Genomic DNA, 26078 nt, shown 5'->3' on the forward strand with positions numbered 1-26078 from the left:
TAATGTTAACCAGAATTGCCTTTAAAAATGCTGATTATATATTATTGAAAGATAACTACAGTCGGTCCTCGTATAACACGCGTTTACATTACACGAATTCGATCATACACGATTTATAAATAGGGGAACGTTATCTTATATAACACGAACCGAATCGCTTATGCACGATTCGCCTTCGTGTTTACAAGAAATGGCAGTCGAACGCGGAATCACCCCAACTGAACGCAACACGATAGGACTAAAGAAGATTCTGAAAATGTATTTATGTGTTTTATATCAGTGAAGGGAAAACACATTTCACCATAATAACGTAAAAACCCACACAATTCCAGCTATCGATAATTTGCAATTGCAATTAGATCGAGTTTACGACCAGTTTATAACAGATTCCACTAGCAGAAACGCAACTGGAAATTGTTTTTATTGTTTTATGGTAGTAACCCACAGAAATGTGCTTTAGTAAAATGTGAGGTGTTAATAGTGTATCTCGGCCTTTACGGAGTTGTTTATTCAGTTGCTACACGCGCGCAGATTTGTTTATGTGTATTAAGGGTGCCTCCTCGTTTTGTAATTGTGTTTTAAAATGAGTAAAATACTTAAAAGGTGTGAAAAGGAAGCGTCCTGGCGAAGACACTGCAGATTCAGAGAGGAAAAAAAAAAAAAAAAAAGCAATATCGATAAACAGAGGCGGACTGGATCAAAAATTCTTACCCGGGAAAATTTATGGTGGCCTCATACTAGTGTTTATGGCCAAAATCACACCGGCCTCCGGCCCACCGGGGTTTCCCCGGTAAGGCTTTGGCCAGTCCGCCTCTGTCGATAGAGAAAAAAACTATGAAATTGTGAAACGCTTTGAGCGAAATGAAAGACCATGTGATATTGCACGTGCTACAGACCTAAATGAGGCAACGCCGAAAATTACAAAGAATGCGGAGAAAAATAAAAACAACTTTCCTAGCAGGAACAACTCAAAGTGTAATTAAAATCCATTAGATTAAGACACAAGAATTGGAAGAGATGGAACGGCTGTCTTTTCTATCTGTTTTTCGATTTTCTATCTGTTTGGATAGAAAATCCAACAAAAAACAAGTTTGCTTACGATAGAAGCAAAAGCATTAGCAATATTTTATTACGTAATAGTCGTAATAAAATACTTAAGTATTTTATTAGGACTATTTTATTTAATATAATAATTTTTTTACGAATAAAATACGTATTTTATTCGTAAAAAATACTTTTTAGTATTAAAAAATACTAAAAATTCTTTATTATAATATAATAAATAATAAAAAAATAAATATTTTTTATTATATTATAATAAAAATATATTATTTTTATTACGTATTTTAATCGTTATAAAATACTTACGTATTTTATAAGGATTAAAATTACCCGATTATTTATTGTGTTTGGTAACGTTTTGGTTCCAAATGTGTGTTCAATCTTGGGTGCTCGGCACCTAACCCCACTTTTCCCATAGGGTCTGTTGTTTATATTGCACGATTTTGCATTGCACGAGGGTTTCTAGGAACACAACTATCGTGCTATACGAGGACAGACTGTATTTCACTATGATTTATGATAATTTTTTTGAAATTAAATGAGTTATAGAGAATGTATAATATTTTTTTACACTTGTTTACAAACTTGAATTATACGCATATTATATCCCTTTATTTTAACATTAAACGTCAGTACATCTTTTGATGTAAACATGATAAAGACTTTTTATGGTGATTTTCGGAATCACATATTTTCATGGCGCCTCCATAGCCAGGTGAGAAGGAGTAGCAGCAGTGCGTAGCACACGCTTCTTGATTAGACCGGGGTTCGAGCGCGTCACCACCAAATACGGAGGATGTGGAAAGGTCAGGGAATGACCACCACATATCCCGGAGCAATATGGCCTTGGTTGCTAATGCTCCTAATAACAATAACAACAAATTTTCATTGCAGAGGTATGCCAAAAAATATTTTTTGTTGGCTGGTGTAATGGAATCTGGTTAACAAGGAATGCAATATAATTGAATTTCCGCATTACTTTGTTAACCACAATGCAATTATATTGCAGACAGAGCACGGATTTGTTAAGGAACAAACACTGACTGATCAATCTGATTAGATATTATGATGCAGTAAAAAATGAACTCTATGCAAAACACAATTTTGATATCATATTCTATTTCAAGAAAGTTTTTGATATTGTTGCACATATAACATTGCTGTACAAACTGGAGCAATGTGGCATCAGTGGAAAGTTGCTACTTTAGATAAAGGGATGGTTGAGTGGGAGAAGTCAAAATGGTTATTATTGGATATTGCTCTTCATGGATTAATGGTATTAGTGGAGCCCCCCACACCTCAGTGCTGGGCCCACTGTGGTTTTCTATTTTTATTGAAGAAGACATATCAGGCTTAATGTGGAAGTTTGCAGATAACACCATGGTTGGCAGTGTGGTTAATGATAGAAATAAGGGTAAGCTACTGCAAAAAGATCTAAAAAAAAATTCGGCATATGGGTTGAGAAATGGCAGTTGAAATTTTAACAAATGCAAGGTACTGCATATGGGTAGCAGTAATTCCTGATTAAAGTATACCAGCTGTGTGGTACTACACTCAAGATAATGGAAAATGAAAAAAGACCTTCCATGGCAAGAGCATCCTTTTGTTCTGCTCACCAATACTGTTTTTGCCCTTCTCTGTACAGCTCTCATTCCAGCTCTACATTCTTCTAAAATGAGGCCTCCAGACTTGTCGGTACTCAAGATGTGGCCTTTATACAATGGGATATTCACTTCCCTATCCCTGCTAGCAAAGTTGCTATATGATATATTGCCTCATATGATTGCACAATTACCACCAGTGCAAGGGGCTAATTGTGCAGTCATGGGAAACTCTCTGAGAAATGCAGACAGACTGCAAGGGCAGCTCATAGGGTTTTGTCTCTGATATATAGCAATTTTGCTAGCAGGGATAGGGAAGTGAACATCCCATTGTATAAGGCAATGGTTTTGAGTACTGCATACACATCTGGAGGCCTAATTTTAGAAAGGATGTAGAGCTGCTGGAATGGGTACAGAGAAGGGCAACAACAACAATATTGGTGAGCAGAACAAAAGGATGCTCTCACACCTTGAAAGGCATCAGTTCTGCAATTGCAGATCCTGGAGACTAGACATCTGTATGGTTGTTGTTGTTGTTATAGTGGGGTTTTTGGAGCATCAGTGATAAGGAACCAGCAGATACCCTGTGCAAATAATGTTCTGCCAGTGGTATTCAGGCAGAAGGTGGCCATATTGCTCTGTATATATTGTCTGTAAATTGAATGTTGTGTGGTAGATTTTCTGTTTCCTGTACTGAAAACCAAAGTTTCCAGGAGAAAAAAAAAAATAAGGTTATCCTTACCTGAGACCAACTAACTCAGCCATGTTGTGAAAAAATCCCACAAAAATTCTTCATGGAAAAGACTCAAACTTGAGTCTTTCCCACCGGTTGAGGAGGATGGCAATTCTACCAACTGTTCTACTCACGAGGGCACCTCTGAGGTGATCTGATAGAGGTGTTTAAGGCTTTGAATGGATCAAACAAGCTCAATGCTGATGGCAATCTTCCTCTTGCTCACCCTATACAAGAGGGGATATATATTCATATTGAGGAAGGATGGTTGCAGGATAGATGTGCAGTTTTGCCTTCAGCCAGGTGGTTAATTGTTGGAACAAATTTGCATATGCTGTTGTTGAAGTGGGCAGTTATAAATAAATGGCATGTTGAATGGGCTCGCTTGAATATAGAATCCAGAACACATGTTAATCAACAGTTTTTCAATGCTTCCAACAAACACCAAAATCAACAAATATAGAAACCCAATGAGCAAAATCCCACAGAAAATGTAAATTCTGGAAACCTACAAAACGGAATCATTAACGCAGAAGAAACCATAGAGCAGCACATTCTTACCCACAGATACAATCTAGTTTATTTCAATCCAATTAAATAACACATCTTTAATTTTAGCTGTTAATTTTCCTTCATTTTATTACAACATTTGTATTTATACAACATTTGTATTTCATTCTGCCTTAATTTAATATTTAATTCAAATAAATTTAATAGTATTATGGATTATTTTCCTTTGGACTTCTTCATATCATTAAGTTTTGATATCAGTTAATTAAAACTGCATTCTCTATTTTAATATGATCAAAATTAATTTGAATTATTTGTCTTTAGATGAAAATTCAATTTCTCAGGTATTCAGTAAATTTCTTGGATATTAAGTCTTCAAAGTCTAAACTTAGATAGTTTACAACATTTGTTTACTATCCAGTGTATAGGGGGTATACTAGTATGAGATCATCTTTGTCCTTATTCTTTCCAACCAGTTCTCAAACTGTCAGAGATATCTGCTTTCCAGTGGTTAGCCATTTCTGTAACTAATATTTCTCTTTTTTTGGTAGTTACGATCTCTATAAAGGTCAAGTGATAGTATTATGATAAAGTGAGTATCATCCCTAGTAAGTACAGTTCCTTACATAACTTATTTCCTCATTATTTTATATATTTAAAAAAAATTTTTTTTTTAATTCTCGCTCTGAAGAACTTATAGACAATTCATTTTAATACTTGTTCCCATTATTTTACCATAGCAAGACTACATTAAATTAGCAAAACCTTAAATGTCTGAAATGTTGAGTTCAAGTCAGTAAAAGATTCCAAATTACACCTAAGAGGTACATATAGCTTAGAGTGGAGCAGGCATTGTATGTGTTATCAGACACTCAGTCTAAAACACTGATGGATCCAATATCTTTCTATTTTAGAAGATTTAGGAGAAGTCCAGTTGGCCTGCCTCTCTAAAATCCACTCGTGCATACCTTCATGTTGATAAGCCCTGTTATGTCACTTAGATGGCAACAAACATGTAGAGTGGTTATCATCAAGATGCCTGGTCAATATATAGAGGAAAAGACCAAACCCTCCACACTTTATGGCAATACGATAAAACAAATGGCCCTTGGTCCCCAGCGGCTTTCACTCTCCTGTAAGGGCAGCAAAAGTATCAGAGTGGAAGCATAAGGTGTTAAGGATCTCTGGGTATGACCAGGCTGCCACGCACAGAAACTGAACTTGGTCTGTTACAATGTTAAGATCACTCATCGGTGGAGAGAGTGATATCAGAGCTGGAAAAGGAACTAGAAATTGTGAATTGGAATATCATCGGTTTGGCTGAAACAAGAAGAAGAAATGGATCACTTATCTTCTTCTTCTTTATCTTCGCCTTCTTCCCACATTTATATGGGGTCAGCATTTCCATACTTAATTCTTTTCCTCCATTCCTCGCTATCCTGGGCTTCCTCTCTCTTTTAAATCCTCTGCCACCTTGTCCTTCCATCTCAGCTTAGGTCTCCCCCTCTTCCTCTTCCCTATCACCTCCAACTTTTCGCATCTCTTCCCCACATACTCCTCACTTCTTCATTCCACAGGTCCAAGCCACCTCAACCTAGATTCCTGCATTTTTTCACTCAGAGGCCCCACCTTAACCGTACCTCTGATGTAGTCATTTCTTATCCTGTCCTTCCTCGTCACACCACACATCCATCTTAGCATCCTCATCTCCACCACTTCCATCTTTTTCTCCTGGAACCTTGTAATCGCCCATGTCTCAGCACCGTACATCAATGCGGGTCTAACCACAGTTTTATACACTCTTCCCTTCATTTTACAATTTACTTTCTTATCACACAGCACCCCACTCATCTTTCTCCAGTTCAACCATCCACATTGCACTCTATGCTGTATTTCTGCACTCAGTCCTCCATCCCTCTCAACGTTCGATCCCAGATACTTAAATTTCGAAACTGATGGTAGCTTTTCCTCCTGCAGTTTTATAGAGATCTCATCTTCTCCATTTAATACCATATATTCTGTCTTTGTTCTACTTATCCTCATGCCTCTCTCTTCAACGCTTTCCTTCATTCCTCCAATTTCTTCTCTACCTTTCCTTGAGATGGTTCGCACAGTATAATATCATCCACGAACAGCATATTCCATGGTGCTCTACTCTTCACTTCTCTCACCAACACATCCATTACCATATCAAACAGATATGGGCTGAGAGCTGATCCCTGGTGCAGTCCAACTTCTACAGAGAACCCCTCAGTCATACCTACACTACTCTTAACCTGAGTCACCACTCCCTCGTACATTTCCTTCACAAGCCTTATGTACTTTTCTGATGCACCCTTCTCCCTCATGCATCTCCATACCTCTTGTCTGGGGACTCTATCATATGCTTTTTCCAGGTCTATGAACACCATGTGCAACTCTACTTGCATCTCCCTGTATCTTTCCATCACCTGCATTAAGGAATTAGAAAAAGAAAAAAGAGAAAGAAAATTAGATATCAGAGCTGGAAAAGGAATTAGAAAATGTGAATTGGAATATCATCGGTTTGGCTGAAACACCTAGAAGAAATGGATCACTTATAAGTTAATCAAATGGAAATCTGTTCTACACCAATGGAAACAGTAAAAAGAATTAAGTGCAGTTGGCTTTTTAGTACATAAAGATATAAAAAAACATTTGGAATTCAGAAGTACATCATCAAGAGTGTCAAAGGTTACTACTCAGGATTTCTAAGAGGTACAAACAAAAGGTTATAATGATATATGCACCAATATAGAGCCATGATGATGAAATGTATACTGAAACTGAGAGACTTCTAGATGTAAATGTGAATTGGAATATTATCAGTTTAGATTAAAGAAGAAGAAGAAATGAATTACTTATAAGTTTATCAAGTGGAAATCTGCTGTACACAAATGGAAACAGTGAAAAGAGTGATGGTGCAGTTTGCTGTTTAGTTCATAAAGATATAAAAAAACAACATTTTGGAATTCAAAAGTACATCAACAGTGTCAAGATTATTACTCAGGTTTTCTAAGAGGTACAAACTAAAGGTTATAAAGATATGTGCCAACATCAAGCCATGATGATGAAGAGGTTGAAGAAATATACACCGAAATTGAGACTTCTCGATGAACAGAAAACTTACTACACCAACATTATGGGATAAACTTCAATGCAAGGAGTGTATCGAAATCAGGCAACAACTCGGCGTTCTTATGGGCCTATATGAGAGCTTGAAGGACAGGGTGGATGCCCTTGAAGGAACTAAATTAAGGGGCCCATCAAGCTCTCAGCTGCCCACATCAACGCCAGAGCTTGCACGTGGTCATCGTGAAACACAGCGGCAACCCCAAAGGCAGAATGCAAGGGTCCCAAAGGAACTAGTAGTTGTTGGTGACTCTATTGGCAGGGAAACGGGGAACATGCTTTGTAAAAAGGATAGGAGGAACGGAACCAGGGTACGTCTGCCAGGGGCAAAGGTTGATGACGTTGTAGAGCAGATATCATTTTTTAAGGGCACAAAAGGTGATATAGTTGTACACGTTGGAACTAATGATATCAAGAGTAGGAGACTAGCAGAATTGCCTAACAAGTACAGGTCACTGTTGAAAAAAAGCCGTGAAATAGGGTTGAATTTGAAAGTGTCTGCAATTCGGCACGACACGATAGGAGGGAGTATATGATGAGACCCATGTCGATCAATTCGGCCCTGGAAAGATTGTGCAAGGCACAAGAGGTAGAATTTTTTTTTAGCCTGGACTGTACTTGTTAACAGGAGAGATTGCTTCTACAGGGATGGGATACACTTAAATAGAAAGGGTGCAAGAATATTTGCTGATGCTATCGAGGCAGTGTTAGGTGGGTCGGAAAACTGCTAGCTTGGTGGGGGATACAAAGATGAATAGATTAACAGTAGCCACTGGCAGAGGTGAAAGAGATTCTTGCATTGCTTCTATTGGAATGAGCAGAAGCCTGAAAAACAAGATTCAGAATATTTCAGAGACTGCTGGGAGTCATTACGGTACAAGTAAACACGTGAGTCTATACTTGTACCATAGCTAAGAATAGAAATAGGTGCATGTATACGTGCGTGTACACCAATGCTAGGAGTTTAGTAAATAAATTTGATGAATTTGAGGTATTGCTCAAAACATCAAAGGCAGATATTGTTGGGATATCAGAGACTTGGTGTCACACAGATATAAGGAATTCAGAACTGGAATTTGGGGAGTACAACATCTACAGAAAGGATAGACTGGATAGGAAGAGAAGAGGGGTTATGCTATTAGTTAAGAAATACATAAAATCCAAGGAAGTGAAGCCAGTGGACATCGCTGGACAGTGCAGTGTCGAGTCAGTTTGGTGTGACATAAGCATTGGGAGATCAAAATTGAGAGTAGGAGTGTGCTATAGGCCTATATTAAATGGGGGATTTTAATTTCCCAGATATTGACTGGAATTTGTGGGTTGGTCACTCACACACTAGCAAGGCTTTTGTGGATTTATTGGATGATTGTTTTCTACATCAGCATGTTTGGCAACTAGAGGGACGAATACTCTTGATTTGATTATCAGCAGTGATTCTTCATGCATTAAGAATCTGCACATAAATGAACCACTAGGTGGCAGTGATCACAGTGTGCTGAAGTGGAATTTACTCAAAGAGGTATCTACCATTAGGGGTAAAGGGAAGGGTTATTGCTTTCGTAAAGGCGACTACGATGGACTGAGACAGTATTTAAATTCTATACAGTGGGACCAACTGATGATGTTACCAACAGCAAATGCAAAATGGGAAGCATTCAAAGAACTTATCTTGGAAGCTACTAGGCTTTACATACCAACTAAGAAATATTGTTCAAGGTTTAGGCCTAAATGGATGTCAGATGAACTGATGAGGCATATGGCAGAGAAGAAACATGCATGGGATACATACAAATTAACACATGACACAGAAGCCTACGATAGATACAAGTTGATCTGTAACCAAGTTACAAAGGAGGTTAGGCAGGCGAAGGCAGAGTACGAGAAATCTTTGGCAAGGGATGCAAAGAAGCAAAGAGTTCTTTACTTATGTAAACTCTAGGAGGAAGGGGATGAATCAGATTGGTCCACTTGATATCGATGGGTCAACTGTTGATGATCCTGCTCAGGTAGCTAACAAACTAAATGAATATTTTGCATCGACATTCACACATGAGGAGTTATTTAGCGAGGGGAAAGCCCAGGGTGTATTCAACTCTAGCAGTAAGCTAGAGAATCTTGTAATAACTGAGAGTAAAGTGGAGGAGAAACTGTTGAAGATAAACACAAGAAAGGCACCTGGGGTGGATGGGATTCAGTTATATTAAAGGAGGCAGCAGAGGAAGTAAGCAAACCCTTAGCCATAATTATGAGAGCTTCCTTGGACTCAGGGGAGGTACCCGCAGACTGGAGATGTGCAAATGTGAACCCCAATTCACAAAGGAGGATCAAAGGCTGACACAAGCAATTATAGACCCGTGCGTTTAACTTCTGTACAAGAAAAATTAATGGAGGCTCTAGTTAAAGAAGCACTGCAGCATCATTTAGACAAGACTTCGGTTATAGCTCGAACACAGCATGGTTTTGTTAGGGGGAAGTCTTGGCTGACCAATTTGATTGGATACTATGATGCAGTCACAAAGGAACTGCACGCAGGGAATAACTTTGATATTATATACTTGGATCTTAGAAAGACTTTTGATACTGTTGCACATGGAAGACTGCTGCACAAATTGGAGCAGTGTGACATTGGAGGCAAATTGCTGCTGTGGATAAAGCGGTGGCTGAGGGGGAGAAGACAGAGAGTGGTAATCAATGGACACTGCTCATCGTGGACTAATGTTATTAGTGGAGTCCCTCAGGGCTCAGTGTTGGGTCCATTATTGTTTTCTGTATTCATAAATGATATTGATGATGGTATATCAAGCTTAATGTCGAAGTTTGCAGACGATACAAAGGTAGGCAGGGTTGTCAAGGACACTACTGACACTATGCTGCTGCAACAGGATCTCGAAAGGTTGAGCAGATGGGCTGAGAGGTGGCAAATGTAGTTTAACATTGACAAATGTAAAGTACTACACATGGGAAACAGCAACCCCAGAGCAACGTATCAACTCTGTGGTGCTACACTGACAGTGGTAGAGAATGAAAGGGACCTGGGGGTGGTTGTGCAGGCAGATATGAAGTTCTCTGAGCAGTGCAGACGGGCTGCAAGAGTAGCACATGGTGTATTGTCAATAATATATAGGAATTTTTCTAGCAGGGATAAGGAGGTGATTATTCCCTTGTATAAGGCAATGGTCAGGCCACACCTAGAGTACTGCATACAGGTCTGAAGGCCTCATTTCAAGAAGGATGTAGAGCTGCTGGAACGAGTACAGAGAAGGGCAACAAGATTAGTGAATGGAACATAGGGGAGCTCTTACGAAGAAAGGCTTAAGTTTTGCAAATTACAGTGTCTGGAGACTAGGCACCAGCGAGGTGATCTGATAGAGGTGTATAAAGCCTTGAATGGTTTGAGCATGCTCAATGCTGATGGGATTCTTACTCTCGCTCAGAATAATCACCTGAGAGGGCATAAATTCAAATTGAGGAAAGACAGATGTAGGATAGACGTGCGGAAATTTGCCTTTAGCCAGCGAGTGGTTGGTTGGTGGAACAGACTTCCATCCCTTGTCGTGGAAGTTGATAGCCTAAATAAGTTTAAGGCTCAGCTGGACAGGTATTTTGAACGAACAGAGGGGTGAAGGGGAAGTGGTTTTTTTTTTTTGGCTGATGCTGCACAAGCTTGCTTTCTTGCATCAAATGCCTCTACTAATGCTAATGCTAGAAAGAGACAAAACAGCACAGAAAAGGAAACTATAGGAACTTTTGGAATTGGTGAAAGAAATGAGACTTGTGGAATGTCAATATTGAACACTTTTTTCAAGAAAAGGGTGAACAGAAAGTGGACATGGAAAAACCCAAATGGATTAACAACTAATGAAACTGAGTTCATCCTCACTAAGAAGATATATTGTAAATGATGTTACCGTCCTAAACAAGGACGACAACATTCTCTGATTTATCACAGAATGGTAAAATGCATGCTTGATATAGATGTGAGAAAAAGAAAGAAAACACTGACTCGAGTAAATAATACAAAGATCTTTGAGATAACAGAAGAGGAGGAAAAGCAGTATGTACTGGAACTTAAGAACAAGTTTGAGCTTCAGCAGACCTTTCAGGACCAAGATTTTGACAAGAAATACAACTTTCTGAAAGTGATAAAGCCCAAGAAACCTATAGGAAAAAGAAATCCAAGGAAGAAAAGTTTAGTCGAGAAACACTTGTCACGATGAACCAAAGACAACAAATGAACAGTAAAAAAACACCTAAAAGGGCAAAATTGAGTATACAGAGTTGAGCAAAGCCATTAGAAAGAGACTCAGAGAGGACATAAGAATATTTAACCCAAAAAAAGAAGAACAAGTAAAATAAAGGACTTAAATCAGCAATCATGAGCAGTAATACAGAAAGACAAATGATAACGAATCTGAAGAATAGTGATGGTGTACTTACAAACAGCAGAAGTGATAATTCAAATAGCAGAAGACTACAATAAAGTATTATATAAGGATCAAGGGAATGATGACAGCAGTATGAAAGATGAATCACAAATTAGTAACACATATGACATACCCGATATCCTTCCAGATCATAAAGAATATGCATTGAAGAAAATAAAGAATCAAAAGCCCCGGGTGAAGATGAAGTTACTGTAGAGTTGTTAAAATTGAGAGAAAGAGACATGACACAGAAACTGGCAAGACTCTACACATAATACATTAGGAAAGGCGTGATCCCTAAGGAGTGGAATAATGCAATCATAATTTTGCTGCAAAGGAAAGGAGACAAATCAGAAATTATAGACTAGTTAGCTTGTTGTCCCCCATCTACAAGTTGTTCACAAAAGTCATCACTAACAGATTAGAAAGAATACTTGATAAGATTCAACCGAAATAGCAAGCTGGCTTTATTTAGGACAGGATTCTCAACTATGGATCACATTTAATGAATAAAGCAAATTAATATGAAATACCATTATGCCTGGCATTTGTGGATTATGAAAAGGCATTTGACTCCATACAGCATAAGGCAATGTTTCGGGCACAGGAAAGACAGGGCATAAACACCCCATACATTATGATTTTGAAGAAAATATATGAGAATGCTACCTCCTTTATTAGACTAAACAAAGACAGCACTAAATTTAAAATTGAGAAAGGAGTACGACATGGAGACACAATATCTCCAAAGTCGTTTACTGCTGCCCTTGAAGCTTTCGGAAGATTGGACTAGTCGCAGAAAGGAATCACCGTGAATGGAGAGCCCCTAAACTATTTACGATTTACAGATGACATTGTGATCATGAGCCACGATCTCAAGAATTGGAGGTAAAACCTTAATCAATTATACAGAGTTAGTAAGGATTTCAGACTAAAGATGAATGTGCTAAAACAAAAGTAATGATGAACAAGTATAGTACAGAAAGGGATATAATCATTGAAGGAGTAAAAATTAAAAAGGTGGATTCATATACTTATCTTAGACAAGTCATTAGCTGTAACAATGATAAATGGCTGGAAGTTAAGAGAAGAATAAATTTCAGATGGTTAGCATTCAGTAAATACAGTCACATACTAAGGAGCAATATCCAATTTGTCTGAAACATAAAATAACGAACCAATTCCCCACCATTACTTATGGAAGTGAAACTTGAGCACTCACCAAACGAATGGAAGAGAAGATAAAAACTATGAAGCGAAAAATGTAAAAAATTACATTAGGAATCGGACTGTTGGATAAGAAGAGAAAGATAAGAATGGATTAGACAGCAAACTCAAGTAAAGGACATTCTTATCAAAACTAAAAGAACTGAAATGGACAAGGCAGAACTCATAGCTCAAAGACATGATGATAGATGGACTAAGAAAGTAAAGAATTGTACCCAAGAGGAGCTAAAAGAAAACCTGGAAGGCAGAGATGGACAGATGAAATTGAAGAGATTGTGGGTAGTAAATGGATCATCATTGCACAAAACAGAAGGAACTCCAGTTACTTTCCAGTAACTGGAAAGTTACTGGAGAGGCATGCATCCTGCAGAGGAATAAAAATGACTGATGATGATGGTGGTGGTACATGCTCACTGGCCAAAAAATTAGAAACCTTTGCAATTGCAATCAACAGATAATGTATGGTATGAATATATACGTAAGTTGTCATATGGTGGTCACAATTATCTTGATATCAAGTAAATACTGTATGCTTTCCTGGAGCTTCTTAATCCATCCATTCATGGGGAAAATGGTGATCTTTCACCCTTTTTTGGAAAGGTACTATTGTTGGAGCATATTTAGCAGGAGCCACATTTGATATTGAAATCATCGGTATGTTGAAAGAAACCATCTTAACAGTATCCAATGAGTGGAAGACAAAAGGTGAATGCAGCTCTAAATGGAAAAAATGCAACAAAATCAGTACTCCAAAAAGGATACTATAAAGTTAAAGTGAACCGTGCAACAGAATAGAAGGTCCAGTGCCATAAGGTATAAGGTATGTTCGTGTCAGACGGCACCTGGGATTTCTCCCATCTCCGCGTGTGTTTCACTGTATCGAGGACAGTACACTGTCAAGCCAGAGACTTGAAGTGTGTGGGTCGTGTCTGTGCAGTGTGATATGTTGTGCCCATTGTTTATCCGGCTAATTGGCCGCCAGGCCCCTAGTGGGGCCCGACGTTGCCCATACCCTGCCACGTGGAGGCTAGCCGGGTGTATCCAGTATCACAACAATTTGCTCTGGCAGGTCCTGCCACCTAGTTTCCTGGGATTTCAGTGGCTAGGGCCTATTAAAAAAAAAAAAAAAAAAAATTTTATGCATTTGACATTAATGCTTAATGGGATTGCTGTTAGGAAATCGCTGGTTAGGGTTGAACACTAAAGAGATGTGTTAAAGGCCAAATAGGTCGGGCAAAATTTTGATGTTATTAAATTTAGACATGTAACGCTAGATAAAAGCTGATAGTGTTAGATATCTTAGAGATTTGCACAAAACCGGTAGAATTTAGACGTTGGTTATAATTTGGCGGCATTGTTAGGGGGGTCCAGTGCCACACTGAACCTTCTATTCTGTTGCAAATGAATAACAAAAAAAAAAAAAAAAAATACAACTTAGTTGAAGAAATACCCATTTCCAACTGAACCAACATCAAGATTGGAATGTGTAACAGTGGAAAAAGATTGATGTGGTCTGAAAAGTCTCAATTTATACTTTTTTGCACCAAAGGTAGGGCAAACGTGTGGTGTGAACCTCACAAAGCCATGTATTTAGACAGTCTTGTGACCATCACTGAAGTAGCTGAAGATGATATCATATGTAGTATGTTCTATTTATATGGACTAGATCTGCTTATAACATTAGGTCGTGTTACCTCTAATGAATGCCTTTCTGTCATACTGAACCAACTTCGTCCTGCAATTCTTCATTTTTACATGGTTACTGATAAATTTCTTCAAGAATTATCCACTGTGCTAAAGTTGTATCTGAATGGGTCAAGGAACATCTGAGATTTCCAACATCTGCCCTGGCCAACTAATTCTCTGATACAAATTCAATTGAGAATGTCTGGGATGTGTTGGAAAGCACGGTTTTATTTCAAAGTTCTCTACCTCCACAATATAGAAGTTAACAAATATTCTGATGGGAGAATGGTCAAATCTCAAGCTAAAATCCCTCAAGACACGTATTGAAATCTGCGTATGTGTCATCATCATCATAGTTTGTTTACAAAATGCATTGCATATAGGGAAACAGCACACATAAAAATAGAAAAATTTTTTACAAGCAAACCAGCAGTTCTACCATAAAAAATCTGGTACACGAAAAGTCTATTGAATGAGCAAGAGCCAAGTCTCTGTTTTGTGATAATTGGAAAATGTCAGTAGGAGACAGTTGTGCAGATTCATTAAGGATTTTGCTGATGTACTAATGGAATTGAATTTTGGTACTCCCTCAATTCCTACAGACATTTGTTGGTTTGTAGAGAGCAGGCGGAATAAACAGAACTGCTGGCAGATGTCCAAGCCATCTCAGTTAACTATTTTGGAGAATCATCACCATAGGTTACTGAAGACTTTCTTCTAAAATTGTTGCATTAGCAATATAGTCCCTCCAGTACCCTAGAACAGTGGTTCCCAAACTACTGAGATTTACAGACCCCTTCAAAAATCGAAACATGTTTGCAGACCCCTATATATATATATATATATATACACACACACACACAAGCATATGCATATATATGTTTGTTTGTTATTTGGTTTTTAGGAGCATTAGCAACTAAGGCCATATTACTCCGGGGATATGTGGTGGTCATTCCCTGACCTTTCTGCATCCTCCATATTTGGTGGTCATGGGCTCAAACCCTGGTCTAATCAAGAAGCGTGTGCTACGCACTGCTGCTCCTGCCCACCTGGCTATGGAGGCGTCCACACACACGTTTCCAATAGTTCGATTTTCTTAAATACTGGTGTTTTTTTTCGTTTCCAATAGTTCGATTTTCTTAAAAAAAAAAATAAAAAAAAAAAAAAAAACACCAGTATTTAAGAAAATCGAACTATTGGAAACGAATATACACTGGCACGTATAATGTTCAATTGGCCAACATGGCAAAAAACAATGGCATTAACGATGCACAAAAGACGGATTAAACCACAATAGAATGATAATACAAAAGAATAATATATATATATATATATATATATATATACACACACACACACACACACACAGTAAACCCTCAAACCAGATTAATAGGGGCTGAGAGGTGTCCGGATTATATGAAATACGCTTTGTAATGTCTAGTTCAATTGATAACCCTCCTTTTGAATAAAATCATTCAGTTGTTTCCTGAAAGGCTCAACAGCTTCAAAATCAGCACTAAGAATTTCCCGCACATTTTCTTGTTTGAAATGTTATGTCGTCTTCTAAATCTAAAAAGCCAACCTGAGCTCGCTTTAAATAGTTCAATTCCTAACTGTTTAGCCAGTCTTTCCGCCACTGCTTGAATTTCTATTCCTCGCACAGCCAAACCAGATGAAAGAAGTTGGGAAAACCATTTGTACACAGTATCATCTAGTGCTTTATCAGTAGGCATCCGCATTCGTTTAACTTTACTTTTTTCTTTCTCCACGTATAACTTGCGAACAAAATTACGAATTTCACTTTTTTTCTTTTTAATGTCCAACACTGTTCGTTTTGCGATGTTGTATTCAAGACAGATGCTGGACACAAGCTCCTTTTTCAAGTTTTTCTATCACCGATAGTTTGTTGTGAGGAGAAAGCGTTTTATGCTCAAGCTTCTGTCCTACACTAGGCTTACTTAAAGACATTGTTTAACTGCGCAGCACAAACGACAAAAGATAGAAGCGCGTAAATGCGGAGCAAATGACAAACAACTGTCTAAACCGCAGCCTGGAACCAGGTTGTTTGTGCAGCGTGAGTCATCATGGCCCGATAACCTCGGACACAATACATATGACCTTTGAGCGATTCATTTTCACACTTTTAAATTTTTTAGAGCTGTCTGGATTAAGCGACGTCCAGATTAATGAGGGTTTACTGTATATGCATATGTGTGTGAACACTGGATTTTCTGGAAAGACAATTCAAAGTTTTGTGCCCGAAACAACTCAACTTTATTCTTATTTTTATAAAAATACATAATAATAACTTTAGTTATAGTCAATTTGCTATACATAGAACGAATAATTTGAAATATGTATATAATTATATATACTAATCGTATTGAAAATAAGTGATGTTCTATAACGAAATTCGTTGCGATTCTATGAGTATATTTTTTAATGAAATAAAGACATTACTTGGTACCTTCTGAATATTTCATGGACTCCCTGGAACTGGTCCACGGATCCCTAGGGGTATGCAGACCCCAGTTCGGGGAACGCTGCCCTAGAAGAGTTCTAAGGCAGGAGGTGCCAAAACTATTGATGATGTTGGAAGCTTTTTTAGTAGAAAAGCTCTAGGTAAGTGTATAGGCCATAATTTGGACAAAAGATGGCCCTACTAAATACTGAATAAAGGTTTCTAATTTTCTGGCTGGTGAGTATATATTATCAAAATTCTTTATAATTTCTTTGATGTTTGGATATCTTCCTGCTTTCAGTTTTCAGATCTCATATCCAAAATTTCACTTCAACCAAGTTAAAATATTGTTTTTGAGTATTGTCCTCATATATACCAATGAACTGATTAAATATTTCCCATGGAAAAAAGTGTTTATTAAATATTCTTACTTAGTAATATTCTCAAATAATGTCTTTCTCAAGCTCAACCTAGCAGTGCTGCAGGTCACAACTGACTGGTGACCCTCTAAAATAATAATCCTGCAGTTATAATTGATAAAAAACTGAAAAAAACTTTCTACCTTCCTAAAATATGCAGACCTTGGGAATTTTTTATATGATTTTTTTTAGTTTCTGGAGAATAACTGGACACAGGAACCTGTCAAGTGACCTGCAACCATCTTAGCAATTATTTATTTAGCAGGAATGTTGATGATGGTTCATACCATTTCTTGCATGCCTGTTGCTACTCATTTTGTTATTTTCCATTCATCTATCTTCAAAAGTTTATTTAAAAGTTTGTTCGCAGATCTATCTGAAACAGGACATGATAATGCCAAAGGGAGGGGGTTATCTTTTTGTCTTTTTTGCCATCATGGTCTGTGCATGTTAACAAGAGAGACTGCTTCTACAGAGATGGGATGCAATTAAACTGAAAGGTGCAAGAATATTTTCAGATGCTATTGAGGCAGTGCTATATGGGTCTGGTCTTCGTAAAGAGTGTGAGGATATTATGCACCAACCCATTGCTGTTATGGGCCTTTGAGAACTTCAACAGGGTGAATGCCCTGTAAGGATTAAAACTGGGGGCCCATCAAGCTTTCAGATGACCACATCAACACCAGAGTATGCACTTGATCATCAGGTAACAAAGTGTCAACACATAAAGCAGAATGAGCTGGTTGCAACAGTAATTGAGTCATTAATAACTGGAAAAGAAAACGAGTGCCAGATTTTAAAACAGCAGGGGGGAGGGGCATAAAAACCCTAACTACACCAAACATAGCGGGTTAGGCATGTCAATTACTGCCTTCTTTCTTTTGGAAGAGGTACCATGTTCTAAAGTTTTTCCCAGTTTTACAACAGTAGTTTATTGATTTATTCCCAGCTGTTACTGCAATGAAAATAACCTTGGTCTCTATTGCACACTTCCCTAGCATCAATCTTGTACTTCATAGCCCATGAATAAGCATCAGGGGTATTATTACTTATTTTTTTTTTTTACCCTGTCTGTAAATATTGCAATTTATGATAAGACTATATAATAATAAAACTACAGTAAACTACAAGATTATATGAAATGCATAACAGACAGCGTTTCCTTTAGTTTATAACAAGTTCCACTTCGTAAAAAATAATAATAAATAAAATAAAGCAATGTCATTCATGAATTCAGTGAAACCATAGCTTCTGTTGTTCATTTTCATTTTTTCAAGAAATAAACAAACAAAATAATTCTGGGTATTGTAAACGTCAGGCCAACGTGACAATATTGCAATTCCGTTGTCCTTGCGCCACTGACTGAGTGCAATTTCTATCATAAAACAAAACCACTCAAAAAAATTCAACGTAACCTTCCAGCATAACGCTTGATACAACTCCTGTTTTTATAATCTACTAGCACAACTTACCCTCCAAGTTCCACAATATACAGTATCGTCCGCCATACTTCCCACAATTCAAATCTAGGGGCGCAGGCGCATTTAGAAAAACATAATACGAGTTGTCAGTTGTCGACACTCTTATACCTATGGTCCGATGTCCATCAATTACAGGATACAGCAAATTAAAATAAAAGCTTATTGTTTCTATAACAAAATAAATCTTCAGAGCAGAAAAAACTGCTCTATGCTCAAGCATGTATAAAATGACATCGCCAGGCAAGCAAAACAGATTACAAAAATTAATGTGAGAATATCTTTGGTTGAAAGAAAAGTAGCCCCAGAGACACATCTGTGAGTATGGGTTTGGCACACCCAGGGTCCTAAGCTAGATATCATCATTCTTCTCTTTCTTGTTGATTCCGTTATACTTTTTTTTTTTTTTTTTTTTTTGGCTGGTGCAGCGTAAGCCTCAAGTTTCATTCGACCATAAAGCTAATAATAATAATAATAGTAACAAAATAACAACAATAAAGGAGACACAATATCTCCGAAGCTGTTTACTGCTGCGCTTGAGGAAGCTTTCCGAAGATTAGACTGGTCGCAGAAAGGAGTCAATGTCAACGGAGAATACTTAAACCATTTACGATTTGCAGATGACATAGTGGTCATAAGCCACGATCCCAAAGAATTAGAGGAAAATCTTAATCAGTTATGCACACTTAGTAAGGATTTTGGACTAAAGATGAATACGGCTAAAACAAAAGTAATGATGAACAAGTATGCCACAGAAAGGGAAATAATGATTGAAGGAGCAGTAATTGAAAAGGTCATATACTTATCTGGGACAAGTTATTAGCTGTAATAATGATAAATGGCTGGAAGTCAAGAGAAGAATAAATTTTGGATGGATAGCATTCAGGAAATATAGTCACATACTGAAGAGCAATATCCCAGTTTGTCTAAAACGTAAAATAATGAAACAAAGTATACTCCCCACCATGACTTATGGAAATGAAACTTGGGCACTCACCAAAAGAATGGAAGAGAAGCTGGGAACTACACAGCGAAGAATGGAACGAATCATATTGGGAATCAGACTGTTAGATAAGAAGAGAAACACATAGATTAGGCAGCAAACTCAAGTAAAGGACATTCTTATCAAAACTAAAGAACTAAAATGGTCTTGGGCAGGACATATAGCTCGAAGACATAATGACAGATGGACTAAGAAAATAACAGAAGGGTATCCAAGAGGAGCTAGAAGAAAACCTGGAAGACAAAGGTAGAGATGGATAGATGAAATTCATGTGTTTGTGGGTAGTAAATGGATGGCCAGTGCTCAAAACAGAAGGAACTGGAAAGTTGCTGGAGAGGTCTTCATCCTGCAGTAGATTGAAAATGGCTGATGATGATGATGATGATGAACAACAATAATAACGTCCACAGCAAATATAAGACAAATAATCAGAGAATAGGAGAGTACTTGGACACATTGAAGCAGAACCTCCTTGCCTACAGCAAGAGACTACGCCGATACAAAGAGAGCTCCCAGAGAAAAATAAACAACCGATTCTTCGGTGAGAACCAAAGAGACTTCAGGAATCTCGGAAAAGACAGAAAAAAATGGGAACGGACCACCCGAGAAGAAGACGATTGAGGAGTTCTGGCGAAACATAGGGAGCAGGGAAGTAAACCATAACAGCCAAGCCACCTGGAACCAAGGACGAACAAAAAATGAGAGGGTGGGAGATTCGGGAAGAAGAAGTAAAACAGACGATCAAGAACTCTCATAACTGGAGAACTCCAGGAATATATAACGTCCACAACTACTGGTACAAGAAGCTCACTTACACACACACACACACACACACACACACACACACACACACACACACACACACACACACACACACACACACACACACACACACACACACACACACACACACACACACACACACACACACACACATGCACGCACGCACCTGGCAGAGCAGTTCACACGAATCATTCACTCAAGGAATCACATATCTGAAGTTTAACGACGAAGACACAACAAAGCCGACGAAATATAGACTAATCACCTGCCTCCCAACAATGTACAAGATCCTAACCAGCTGCATAACCAGGAAGACATCAGACCACTTGGAGAGCCAAAACATAATGAACGAACAGCAGAAAGGATGCAATTAATCATAGATGCCGTGAGTATGGAGCAAGGCTAAGGTCGAAAACAACACAATCAGGCCAATTCCCATCACGAAAGGAACCATTCAGGGAGCTGCCCAAAGCCCATTGTGGTTCTTTTTTTTTTTTTTTTTTTTTTTTTTATACGAACCCCAAACAGAAGAGGTATTAGAACCTACAGTACTTAGTACCGTGCTTGGGTTGGACGTTGAAAAGACGAAAGAAGTTATTTGCTGACATTGGACTTGAACTTCTGTAGATTGTAATTTTCAGGAAATACGTATGAAGGAAGGTTGTTCCAGAAAACGGCAGATGATGCGGCTGGTGGCGGCACGTGTTCGGACTGTTTTGAAAGAGAGAGCGGGAATTATAGAAGCCAGTTCAGAAGAACAGTGCCCATGGAAGTATCTGTAGAAGAGGCATGCAGCAGAAACAGTACGTCTATGAGAAAGCGAGTGGAGAGACTCTGTTAGAGATGAATCATTAATTAACCTAACTGCCCTCTTCTGGATGGAATCAAGAAGCCTGAGAGAGCTTTTGGGGGCACCACCCCAGTTGTGGGAACAATATTCATTGTTCTTTGTAATGTGCTTGTGCCAAGAGAGATTAGAAGTCAGGGTAATCCCCAAAATAGATATATCATTTTGTCTAGAAATCGGAGTATCACTAAAGATAAGCATAGGAGCAAAAGAATCCTTTTTGCGAGGTATAAGACAAGACTGAGTTTTAGAAGGGTTGAAATCAACTAAGTTGTCTTTGTCCCACTGGAGAATTACCTGAAGATCGGCATTTAAGGAATTGGTAGCAGATTTTCGAGAAGTTGAAGCTGATTGAGCAGGGCAAGGTTTCTCAAAATGGAAAGTGGAATGCAATGTGCTATCATCGGCAACACTATGGATAGGTTTTCCAGTCAATGGACGAAGGTCATTAATATACAAGAGGAAAAGAGTGGAGGAAAGAACTGAACCTTGGGGTACACTGGCATTAGTGGAGAAGTTAGAAGACAGAGAGCCATCTACCATCACCCTCAGTTAGCGATCAGAGAGAAAACTGGATAAACAATTACTAAAAACAGTTGGCAAACCATAAGATGGAAGCTTGTTTAGAAGACCTTTATGCCAAACACGATCAAAAGCCTTTGAGATGTCAAGAGCAACTACTTGTGTTCCACCTAACCTTTCCATTGAATTGGTCCATAAATGGGTATCATAAGCCAGAATATCACCAATGCATCGAAACTGACGGAATCCATACTGGCGATCGTTGATCAGACGGAAGGTTTCAAGGTAGTTTAAGAGTTGGCAGTTAATTGATTTCTCCATTAATTTAGAAAGATTAGAAGTAATTGCAAGGGGACGACAACTGGATGGCAGGGATTTGTCATCATTTTTAGGAACTGGCTGGATATGAGCAAATTTCCAAGCAGAAGAAAAAACACCTTTGGAATAAGAAAGGGAAAAAAGGCGGCAAAGAATAGGATTAAGTTCAGGAGCACAGGTTTTGAGAACAATATATATAGATGAACAGTGCACCGTTGAGTCAGTTTGGTGTGACATAAGCACAGCGAAAGCAAAAATTAGAGTAGGAGTGTGTTATAGGCCTAATGACTCGAATGAGTACAATGAACAATTGTACAGAGAAATAGAGTGGGCTAGTAAATCGGAATGTCTTATAATGGGGGATTTTAACTTCCCAGATATTGACTGGAACTTGTGGGTTGGGCACTCACACACTAGTCAGACTTTTATGGATTTATTGGATGATTGTTTTCTGCAGCAGCATGTTCGAGAGGCAACCAGAGAAAGTAATAATCTTGATCTGTTTATCAGCAGTGATCATTCATGTATTAGGAATTTGCAGAAAAAGAACCACTAGGTGGCAGTGATCACAGTATACTGACGGGGGATTTACTTAAAGATTTAATTACCATCAGGGGTAAAGGAAAGGGTTTTTGCTTCCGAAAAGGCGAGTACAGTGGTCTCCGACAGTTTTTAAATTCTGTACAGTGGGATCAACTGACGATGTTACCAACAATAAATTCTAAGTGGGAAGCATTCAAGGAATTAATCGTGGAAGCTACTAAAAGGTTCATACCTATTAAGAAATATTGTTCAAGGTTTAGGCCTAAATGGTTGTCAAATGAACTAATGAGACTCGTAACAGAGACGAAAAATGCATGGGATGCATATAAATTATCAAGCGACTCAGAAGCCTATGGCAGATATAAGTTAATCTGTAATCAGGTCACAAAGGAGGTTCGGCAGGCGAAGGCAGATTACGAGAAATCCTTGGCAAAAGATGCTAAGAAAAACAGCAAGGATTTCTTTACTTATATAAACTCTAAAAGGAAGGGGATAAATCGGATTGGTCCACTTGACATCGATGGTTCGACTGTTGATGATCCTGCTCAGATAGCAAACAAACTGAATGAGTATTTTGCATCTACATTCACACGTGAGGAATTATTAAGGTTTGAAAATGGCAGAAGGTTATCAAATTGTAGCAGGGTGCTTAATGATCTTGTAATAACTGAGAGCAAACTGGAAGAGAAATTGTTGAAGTTAAACGTAATAAAAGCACCTGGGGTGGATGGGATCTATCCAGTTATATTAAAGGAGGCGGCAAGGCAACTAAGCAAACCCTTAGCCATAATTATGAGAGCATCCTTGGACTCAGGGGAGGTTCCCACGGACTGGAGATGTGCAAATGTATCCCCAATTAACAAAGGGTGATCGAAGGGTGACACGAGTAATTACAGACCAGTTAGTTTAACTTCTGTTCCGGGTAAAATAATGGAGTCGCTGGTTAAAGATGCATTGCAGGATCATCTAGACAAGACTGCAGCAATAATTCAGACACAGCATGGGTTTGTTAAGGGAAAGTCTTGTCTGACAAATTTGATAGGATATTATGATGTAGTTACAAAGGAACTGGATGCAAAAAACAATTTTGATATCATATATTTGGATTTCAGGAAAGCTTTTGACACTGTTGCGCATGGAAGACTATTGTACAAATTGGAGCAGAATGGTATTAAGGGTAAGTTGCTACAATGGATAAAAGGATGGTTAAGTGCGAGAAGACAGAGGGTGGTAATCAATGGGTGCTGCTCTTCTTGGACTAATGTTATTAGTGGAGCCCCACAGGGTTCGTTGTTAGGTCCACTATTTTTTAGTATATTTATCAATGATATTGATGAAGGTATATCAGGCTTAATGTCGAAGTTTGCAGATGATACAAAGGTTGGCAGGGTTGTTAATGACAGTAATGGTAGTCTGCTACTGCAACAGGATCTAGATAATTTGGGCAGATGGGCTAAGAAGTGGCAACTAAAGTTTAACCTTGACAAATGCAAAGTAATGCATATGGGTAGAAATAACCCCAAAGAAACGTACCAACTGTGTGGTACTACACTTAAGGTGGTTGAAAATGAAGAAGACCTGGGAGTAATTGTGCAGTCAGATATGAAGTTCTCTGAGCAATGCAGACAGGCTGCCAGGGCAGGTCATGGGGTTTTGTCAATGATATATAGGAATTTTGCTAGCAGGGAAAAGGAGGTGATTATCCCTCTGTATAAGGCAATGGTCAGGCCACGCGTTGAGTACTGCGTACAGGTCTGAAGACCTCATTTTAGGAAGGTTGTAGATTTACTTGAGCGGGTACAGAGAAGGGCAACAAGATTGGTGAGGGGAATGAAGGGATCCTCTTACCAAGAGAGGCTTAAGTTCTGCAAATTGCAGTGGCTGGAGACTAGGCACCTGCGCGGTGATCTGATTGAGGTATATAAGGCATTGAATGGATTGAGCACGCTGAATTCTGATGGGATCGTTCCACTTGTTCAGATTACGAACCTAAGGGGGCATAAATTCAAATTAAGAAAAGACAGATGTAGAATAGATGTGCGGAAATTTGCCTTTAGCCAGCGGGTGGTTAATTGCTGGAACAAACTTCCATCTGTCGTTGTGTAAGTTGATAGCTTGAATAAATTTAAGGAGGAACTGTACAGGCATTTGGAGGGAATGGTGTGATTTTTTTTTTTTTTTTTGGCTGATGCTGCATAAGCTCGTACATTTGCTTTCTTGCATCACATGCCACTACTACTACTACTACTACTACAAGTTGAGAAATACCATCGGGACCTGGAGCTTTCTTAGCATCAAGATTCGACAAAATCCTTCTCACATCCTTTTGACAGAAGACCACAGAAGGCATTGAATGGAGCGTGTTGGGAATGGTGAGAGGTGTTTTACCAAGATCATTAATACATGAGCTGGAAGAAAAATGGAATGATAGCAGGTCAGCTTTATCCTTGGCTGAAGTGACAACAGAACCATCTGATTTGGACAGAGCTGGGAGCAGAGATGGGCAAAAGTTGCGGCCAATAGTTTTGGCAACAGACCAGAATGCTCGGCTACCATTAGGGCAAGAAGCAAGTTTTCTACTCTGAGCCTGTTCAAACTCTAGTTTGGACTGATTAATAACTGCTTTACAATTGTTGCGAGCTTTGGTGTAGGGAGAAAATGAAACTGAAGAATTAGAAACAAGCCAATTACGCTATGCAACATTCTTCTCTTTGACAGCCTTAGCACATCTATTGGAAAACCAAGGTTTAGATAAAGGACGAGATTTTAAAGTGGAGTGTGGGATAAAGGATTCCATTCCTGCAAGAATAATTTCACTGACACGATCTGGCAAACGTTGACATCAGAAGTTTTGAAACAGTAATCCGACCAAGGAAAAGAAGAAAAGAAGTCTCGCAGGTCATCCCATTTTGCACTCTTGTAATGCCAAACAACACGAGATTGGGAATAGCCATGAGTTAAAGGTTCCATTAGAGAAGAGACAATCACCAAGTTGTGATCTGATGTGCCTAAAGGACCTCTCACTTGGACCGTGTACTTAGAAGGGTTGTTTGTGAGAAAAAGATCAAGCGTATTGGCGGTATGATTATGATTGTCCGGTATTCTTTTAGGTAAATGAACAATCTGTGCTAGATCAGTAGTAATTGCAAAAGCCTCGGCGTCCCGACCTGCTGGGTCGGTGACATAGAAACGGAAGCCAGCTTGAGTTGTGAACATTAAAATCACCAAGGAAATTTACCTCACTGTTAGGAAAGTTGGACTTGAGAAAATCAAGTTACAAAGAGAGGAAGTCAAAGAGCTCCAAGTGATTA

General features: G+C 38.5%; 1 protein-coding gene across 1 annotated transcript in view; it reads right to left on the reverse strand.

Moving 5' to 3' along the window:
- LOC150083109 (uncharacterized) overlaps positions 1 to 18783 on the reverse strand; it is a 773496-nt gene extending 754713 nt beyond the window's left edge. The window contains exon 1 of the mRNA XM_090378391.1: positions 18746 to 18783. Coding sequence (XP_090234517.1) covers positions 18746 to 18781 — 36 coding nt within the window. The 5' untranslated portion in view covers positions 18782 to 18783. The remainder of the gene's footprint in view (positions 1 to 18745) is intronic.
- Between the last annotated feature and the right edge of the window lie 7295 nt (positions 18784 to 26078).

Source organism: Mastigoproctus giganteus, chromosome 7 (assembly GCF_048544385.1).
Source record: "Mastigoproctus giganteus isolate SK-2022 chromosome 7, ASM4854438v1, whole genome shotgun sequence".
Lineage (NCBI taxonomy): Eukaryota > Metazoa > Arthropoda > Arachnida > Uropygi > Thelyphonidae > Mastigoproctus > Mastigoproctus giganteus.